Source organism: Oncorhynchus kisutch, linkage group LG15 (genome assembly GCF_002021735.2).
Source record: "Oncorhynchus kisutch isolate 150728-3 linkage group LG15, Okis_V2, whole genome shotgun sequence".
In the NCBI taxonomy this organism is placed as follows: domain Eukaryota; kingdom Metazoa; phylum Chordata; class Actinopteri; order Salmoniformes; family Salmonidae; genus Oncorhynchus; species Oncorhynchus kisutch.
In genome coordinates, this window is record NC_034188.2 from 47,793,216 (window position 1) to 47,801,904 (window position 8,689).

The window sequence follows — 8,689 nt, forward strand, 5'->3', positions numbered from 1 at the left end:
GACCTAAACCAGGCCAGAACATGTCCGTGTAGACCAATTTGGGTTTCCAATCTCTCCAAAAGAATGTGGTGATCGATGGTATCAAAAGCAGCACTAAGGTCTAGGAGCACGAGGACAGATGCAGAGCCTCGGTCCGATGCCATTAAAATGTCATTTACCACCTTCACAAGTGCCGTCTCAGTGCTATGATGGGGTCTAAAACCAGACTGAAGCATTTCGTATACATTGTTTGTCTTCAGGAAGGCAGTGAGTTGCTGCGCAACAGCCTTCTCTAAAATTTTTGAGAGGAATGGAAGATTCGATATAGGCCGATAGTTTTTTATATTTTCTGGGTCAAGGCATGTCTGTAAATTAAACCATCTGTCTGTATGTAAGGATAAATGGGGCGTCGACAATGAATCAAGATACAGCCATCTCAGTCAGATTTATAAGCAAAAAGTGTTGAAAGGAATTGCATCATTAAACAAGCGGAACTGTCCAAATGCTCCCTAGAAAGAGAGGGAGACAAACTGACATCACTCAATTTCCTCATTGTATACTATACTGAACAAAAATATAAACGCAACATGTAAAGTGTTGGTCCCATGTTTCATTAGCAGAAATAAAAAGTTAGAGAATTTTTTCATACGCACAAAAAGCATATATTTTTTTTTTTTTTTGCACACATTTTTTGCATTCCTGTTAGTGAGCATTTCTCCTTTGCCAAGATAATCCATCCACCTGACAGGTCTGGCATATCAAGAAGCTGATTAAACAACATGATCATTACACAGGTGCACCTTGTGCTGGGGACACTAAAAGGCCACTCGAAAATGTGCAGTTTTGTCAAAAACAGTAACACGATGCCACAGATGTCTCAAGTTTTGAGGGAGCGTGCAGTTGGCATGCTGACAGAAAGAATGTCCACCAGAGCTTTTGCCAGAGAATTGAATGTTCATTTTATCTACCATAAGCCACCTCAAACATCATTTTAGAGAATTTGTCTCTACATCCAGCCGGCCTCACAGCTGCAGACCACGTGTATGGTGTCGTGTGGGCAAGTGGTTTACTAATGTCAACGTTGTGAATAGAGTACCCCATGGTGGCGGTGGGGTTATGATATGGGCAGGCATAAGCTACAGACAACGAACACAATTGCATTTTAACGATGGAAATTTGATTGCACAAAAATACAGTGATGAGATCCTGAGGTCCATTGTGAGGGCCATTTTTTTTAAAGGTATCTGTGACCAACAGATGCATATCTGTATTCCCAGTCATGTCAAAACCATAGATTAGGGCCTAATGAATTTATTTCAACTGACTGATTTCCTCACATGAACTGTAACTCAAATTGAAATTGTTGCATGTTGCGTCTATATTGTTGTTCAGTAAACAGTGTATCTTCTCTCTCAACTGCACTTAAGACATTATTATACCTACACACACACTGTTTCCCTGACAGTGCTGTCACAAGGGTAGATTGGTTGTCCCAGTGTTAGTGTTACTCGAGAACAGAGCTCCTGTTATGGCGGACTGGGCTCTGAAATAGGGTTGAATGGCGGGAACTCGGTTACCAAGATTTTACCGCCCAAAACCACTCCTTTTTCTTGTGATAAATAACTGCAAGAAACCTATACATTATTATAAATTATTTATATGAACAGCGTGGCGTGAAATGGAACTGTTAAATTATATGCTTTGTCTAAATCTGGCTTCTCTTATGGCCTCTGCATGATGAATCGTCAACGCTCAGTATGGAGCGCAGTTCACAATGCATGCAGACCTATCATCATATATCATCTCATCATGGTAACTTTTTTTTCTTGTGACAGGTAGGCCTACATTTGCTGCAGAATAGTCTATGCTACAGTAATATAAAGACCGAATGTGCGTCTAATTTACCCACCTCCACCTGGTCTAATTTACCCACCTCCACCTGGTCTAATTTGCCCACCTCCACCTGGTCTAATTTGCCCACCTCCACCTGGTCTAATTTACCCACCTCCACCTGGTCTAATTTACCCACCTCCACCTGGTCTAATTTACCCACCTCCACCTGGTCTAATTTACCCACCTCCACCTGGTCTAATTTACCCACCTCCACCTGGTCTAATTTACCCATCTCCACCTGGTCTAATTTACCCACCTCCACCTGGTCTAATTTACCCACCTCCACCTGGTCTAATTTACCCACCTCCACCTGGTCTAATTTACCCACCTCCACCTGGTCTAATTTACCCACCTCCACCTGGTCTAATTTACCCACCTCCACCTGGTCTAATTTACCCACCTCCACCTGGTCTAATTTACCCACCTCCACCTGGTCTAATTTACCCACCTCCACCTGGTCTAATTTACCCACCTCCACCTGGTCTAATTTACCCATCTCCACCTGGTCTAATTTACCCACCTCCACCTGGTCTAATTTACCCACCTCCACCTGGTCTAATTTACCCATCTCCACCTGGTCTAATTTACCCACCTCCACCTGGTCTAATTTACCCACCTCCACCTGGTCTAATTTACCCACCTCCACCTGGTCTAATTTACCCACCTCCACCTGGTCTAATTTACCCACCTCCACCTGGTCTAATTTACCCACCTCCACCTGGTCTAATTTACCTACCTCCACCTGGTCTAATTTACCTACCTCCACCTGGTCTAATTTACCTACCTCCACCTGGTCTAATTTACCTACCTCCACCTGGTCTAATTTACCTACCTCCACCTGGTCTAATTTACCTACCTCCACCTGGTCTAATTTACCTACCTCCACCTGGTCTAATTTACCTACCTCCACCTGGTCTAATTTACCTACCTCCACCTGGTCTAATTTACCTACCTCCACCTGGTCTAATTTACCTACCTCCACCTGGTCTAATTTACCTACCTCCACCTGGTCTAATTTACCTACCTCCACCTGGTCTAATTTACCTACCTCCACCTGGTCTAATTTACCCACCTCCACCTGGTCTAATTTACCCACCTCCACCTGGTCTAATTTACCCACCTCCACCTGGTCTAATTTACCCATCTCCGTCTGGCCTTCAGAGGTCATCTTATTTTTTTATTGTAAAGATGTATTTTTTATGCAGCTGCAGAGTTTTAAAACAGCCTATCACTCAAATATCGCTGCTTTAAGTCAGTGCACTCGCAAGCACTCAGTCTTTTCTCTCCAACTCCATTCAAATTGCATCCATAATACTGTAGATAATCCTGTTCTAGATTGATATATATAGACTTATATATACCGTGCATTCGGAAAGTATTCCGACCCCTTGACTTTTTTACAGGCATATTCTAAAATTGATTACATTTAAAAACTGTCCTCATCAATCTACCCACAATACCCCATAATGGCAAAGCAAAATCAGGTTTTTAGAAATGTTAGCAAATGTATTAAAAATAAAAAACAGATACCTTATTCACATAAGTATTCAGACCCTTTGCTGTGAGACTCGAAATTGAGCTCAGGTGCCTCCTGTTTCCATTGATCATCCTTCAGATGTTTCTAGAACTTGATTGGAATCCACCTGTGGTAAATTGAATTGATTGGCCATGATTTGGAAATGCATATACACCTGTCTATATAAGGTCCCACAGTTCACATTGTTCACAAAAATCCATGCCATGAGGTCGAAGAAATTGTTTGTAGAGCTCAGAGACAGGATTGTGTTGAGGCACAGATCTGGGGAAGGGTACCAAAACATTTCTGCAGCATTATAGGTCCCCTAGAACACAGTGGCCTCCATCATTCTTAAATGGAAGGAGATTGGAACTACCAAGACTCATCCTAGAGCTGGCTGCCTGGTCAAACTGATTAATTGGGGGAGAAGGGCCTTGGTCAGGGAAGGACAACCATCTCTGCAGCACTCCACCAAATCAGGCCTTTATGGTAGTGTGGCCAGACGGAAGACACTCCTCAGGAAAAGGCATCTAAAGGACTCAGACCATGAGAAACAAGATTCTCTGATCTGATGAAACCAAGATTGAACTCTTTGGCCTGAATGCCAAGTGTCACGTCTGGAGGAAACTTTGCACCATCCCTACGGTGAAGCATGATGGTGGCAGCATCATGCTGTGGGGATGTTTTACAGTGGCAGTGACTGGGAGACTTGTCAGGGTCGAGGGAAAGATGAATGGAGCAAAGAACAGAGATCCTTGATGAAAACCTGCTCCAGAGTGCTCAGGACCTTAGACTGGGGTGAAGGTTCCAACAGGACAATGACCCTAAGCACACAGCCAAGACAACGCAGGAGTGGCTTCGGGACAAGTCTCTGAATGTCCTTGAGTGGCCCAGCCAGAGCCCGGACTTGAACCCGATCAAACATCTCTGGAGAGATCTCAAAATAGCTGGTTAGCAACGCTCCCCATCCAACCTGATAGAGCTTGAGAGGATCTGCAGAAAAGAATGGGGGGAAACTCCCCCAAATACAGGTGTGCCAAGCTTGTAGCGTCATACCCAAGAGACTCGAGGCTGTAATCACTGGCAAAGGTGCTGACAGTGAGGAAAGGATGATGCAACAATAGAGAGAGAGAAAGAGGAGTTAGGCTAAAAATGTATGCTTATATATGCGTCAGCTTACTAATTATGCAAATAGGCCCTATTCAATTTCAAAATGAAGATCTAATTCGCTAGCCTATACTTGTAACTTTATAGGCTGCATGTGCTGCGCCAGAATGGCATGTTTTCTCCCTGCTTTATCATGGTTTGAACGATGTGCGTAACTCCGGTCCAGATCATACAGTGTAAGACACTGCAGTACAGTAGTAATACAGTTCACACTCAAAAAGATTAGCTTGTTTCATTTATTTACCCAAGAGTGCATATAACTAGCTACATTTATGGGCTTTTGTTGTGCATAATGTGCAGTGGCCTATATCATATATATTGGATAACAATCATTTGGGCTTGGGCTCGATGAATGTCTTCAATGTAGGACTCATAAAATGTATTTAATGTATGGTTCAGGCTCAGGTAGCCTCAGGCTTGAATATTCGATCAAAGCTCTAATCAAATCCAGACATAGGCCTACTTATGCTTTATAATGCGTTTGAATGACACTTCCGGTTTTAGTGGGAAATACTGGGTTACCCAGTAGAAAAGCGATTTATTCTCAGGATGGAACATTTGTAAAATACCAGGGAAATATTCAGCCCTAGTCTGCATGCATAGCCTACATGTTTTTATGTAGAACAAATGGAGTAGCTGTTTGCCGTGGAGGTTTTCGCTCCCTTCCTGGCATGTGTAAGACAGGTTTCCACAGGTTGATGCTGCTGTTGTATGATGAGTCCCATCCATCCTCCTGCAGGCATTTATCCAGGAATGTCTCCGTGGCTATTGAGCGGTCCTACCTGGATCCAACAAAATGTAGTCTTGTAGGCATGCCAATTCTATATGTTTTTCTGTTTGGTTTCTGGAGGAGAATCAACTCCACCTATTTGTAAACAATTGTTTTTTTCATTGAAATGAAAATACATACTGTTGAGTACATTCTACTCCATTTTAGTTCAAAACATTTGGCATATTTCATATATTGATACAGATCTGCTCCCCTTTATATCAAGTCTCTAAGCATTATCACTTCTGATTGTGGTATTGGGTTCCTCAATACAGAACAATGGGATGAAAACATTAAACAGTTTATCTTCTGAGATATTAAGGTATGCAGTGCCCTGTGGGCAGAATACGTGTGTGTTAGCACCATGTGATGATGGGAACCAGATGTCTGTCTGACCTGAATAACTTCACTGTACTGAATCTGACCAAGAACCTTCCTACATATTTCTAACCATTCTGGTCGGGGTGTACGGCCGTGGCATCTGCTTCAGAAACCGTATTTTTTTCTTAGTGCATTACTTTTGACCAGGGCCCATAGGGACTCACATAGGGCTCTGGTCAAAAGTAGTGCACTATATAGGGAATAGGGTGCCATTTGGGACGGAACCTTTGTCTTAGTGATAATGTCACGTCACAGTGTATGACATTTTGCAGTAGAATTGGCCACACAAGTCTGTAATCTAGTAATTGTTATATATTTTAAATCGTCTGTGTAGAGACTGACCCAAGTACACAGTATGTTTAGATTACACACAGTAGCACTGCTCTCAGCAAAGAATCTCTGTTTTATTCTTCCTGCCAGGTTGCATTCTTTTCAGATTTTCCTCCTCTCCTTAGGGATGCTGATATCATCACTGCGAAGACAAATGTTTGCTCAGCCAGTTGCAAACAAAATGGGTGTGTGATGTCCAGAGCCTTATCATAGGATGCTGCTTTGCGTTTCATTTTACATCCGTTTGCAGTAGTCACTTGTCTTTCTTCATTCTTTTCAACGAGAATGACATTCTTGACTTATACCAGTAAATGACCGGAATGTTCGTATCTTTCAAAGATCTTATGTAAAGACATCTATCTAGTGGTCCTTTTGGATACTTCAGATTATCACAGGTGTCTGTAATCATCTCTGGCCCTCTCGGGTCATACCACATGTAAAATATATAAAATAATTAAGTAAGATTTTAAAATAAAAAATAGAATGCAAAACATTATCCTAAAATATAAACCATCAACTTAGTGTACCATTGGTGTTTTATATGAGGGTTTCAGCATGAAATATCCTTTGTAAAATGTTTTACACTTGTATTTATTTTACTATGTTAATATGTATTTGTTGTCAATGTTTTGGGGTCAAACTGGTGGCAGTTGTGAAAAGTCATTATTGGAAGAGTTGCAGAGTTAATTGAAAATAATGCCATTGTTGATTAGATGCTTTTTTCCATTAATGAGGCTATTTTCTCTTGAACCATATGGTCTATCTACTAGAAGCTCATGGACAATATGGACACAGATATAACAAATTAATACTATCTACATTTTGTTATTCAAGTATACATTACTAAAGTCATGATTTTAATTACTGAAGAGTCCAGTAACTTTGCAACCCTTTGTCCAGTACACAGCAACTCAACAGTTTCCTGGGAAAGCCAGCTTTACGGTTTATATAATTGACTATTTGAGAATATTGTTCTGTTTGTTTCCACTTGGGAGGGTTGTTTTTTCCCATGATGTCTATTTTGAGAAAATACTGTCATTTGTTTTTGGTTTGTATTTCTCATAATTCTTTTAAGGGAAAAAAATGACATTGGCATGCAGACTTCCTCTATCATGTATCAACCAGCATATGTCCCATTGGAGCAGTAAATTAATCTGTAAACCAATATTTGTCTTAACATTCATTTTTATTCACATGGTAGTTCATAATCAGTGGCCATGTACCTGATAGATTGTGGAAGTAACACTTGCAAGAGTTTAGATGGCCGACTAAACATCCTCTCGGACGCAATGGAACGCTCATACATCAACATCATAGTGCCCATCGCTTATCACCCCATCACTTAAACTACTGGAACTTGTGTCTGTATACACTCTACTCTCCCATTCTCTTATCTTGCCTGATCCTGGATCTGTATGTGCTTCAGCAAACACAGTATTTTTTTCGTTGGGGGATAACGGTTACAATATTTAAATTCCTATACTTTCATATCACATTTTATATTCATTATGTCACACATACTATTTTTGTACCTGTGGGCTGCCACTCAGAAGAAAAGAAAACATTAAAGAAGGTACATAACTAAAGTATTGATCATATTACAGAGTTTAAGTAATAATAAATTCAGTATGTACAGGAAAAGAAAAACAAAGTGGGCCTCCACCCCCAACCTCCCACCCAGCCCCCCCTTCTGACTACAGTTGTCATTCCAACCCCTCCATTGGTCAGATTAGTTGGCTACTGATGGTCTCCCTCTCTGTGTCCTCCCCAGGAAAGCCTCTGGGGGGTCTGCCTATGAGGTTAACAGGCCAGGCATTCAGCTCAGCCCTGCAGGAGTGGGAGCTGGCTGAGGAGTCCGAGGGACATCCTGAAATTACCCAGCCCCTCTACTGCCAGGGAGTCTTTGATGCCATCACTATGGGTAGGGCACGACTGTGCTCACAATAATTTGAAATCCCCCCCAAACACAAGTTATTCATTGGGATATTATAAACTGGGTGGTTTGAGCCCTGAATGCTGATTGGCTGACACATTGTTTTGTATTTTTACTGCTCTAATTACATTGGTAACCAGTTTATAATAGCAATAAGGCATCTCGGGGGTTTGTGGTATATGGCCAATATACCACAGCTAAGGGCTGTATCCGGGCACTCCGCGTTGCGTCTTGCGGAAGAACAGCCCTTAGCCGTGGTATATTGGCCATACACCACACCCTCTCCAGCCTTATTGCTTAAATATAATATTTTCATGTATTCTTGTCGGTCTTTGTGTGTTCAGACCAGAACCACACAGTGCTGGTGTTCCGGGGCAGTGTGTACTGGATGGTGTCGGCTCAGGGGAATGTGAGCGCACCTCTCCCTCTCCAGCAGCGCTGGCGCCACCTCCCACTGGCCATCGAGGCCGCGGCCTTCTCCCCACTGGACAGCAAGTGGTACTTCTTCAAAGGTTAAGTAATCTCCTTAAATTCACTTTAGTCAGTGAATGATTGTGTGAAGTGACCTGGTCCCAGATAATTGTGCTTTAGCCAACTCCCCTGACTATGGTTGGATGACAATGAAATAACACAGCAGAGGACCTGGCTAAAGCACAATCAGGATAAAGTACCTCAGTGAGGAAGTAGTGTTGATTGCACTGAATTTTCTCTCCCTCTGCAG

At 42.1% G+C, this 8,689-nt stretch overlaps 1 protein-coding gene across 2 annotated transcripts in view; it reads left to right on the forward strand.

The window, feature by feature from the left end:
• mmp28 (matrix metallopeptidase 28) overlaps positions 1–8,689 on the forward strand; it is a 40,795-nt gene that overhangs the window by 25,170 nt on the left and 6,936 nt on the right. Inside the window, exons 6-7 of one of the 2 annotated variants that reach the window (XM_020502682.2) lie at positions 7,807–7,956; positions 8,313–8,480. In XM_020502682.2, coding sequence (XP_020358271.1) covers positions 7,807–7,956; positions 8,313–8,480 — 318 coding nt within the window. The remainder of the gene's footprint in view (positions 1–7,806; positions 7,957–8,312; positions 8,481–8,689) is intronic. The other variant, XM_031790394.1, reaches the window with a different exon arrangement.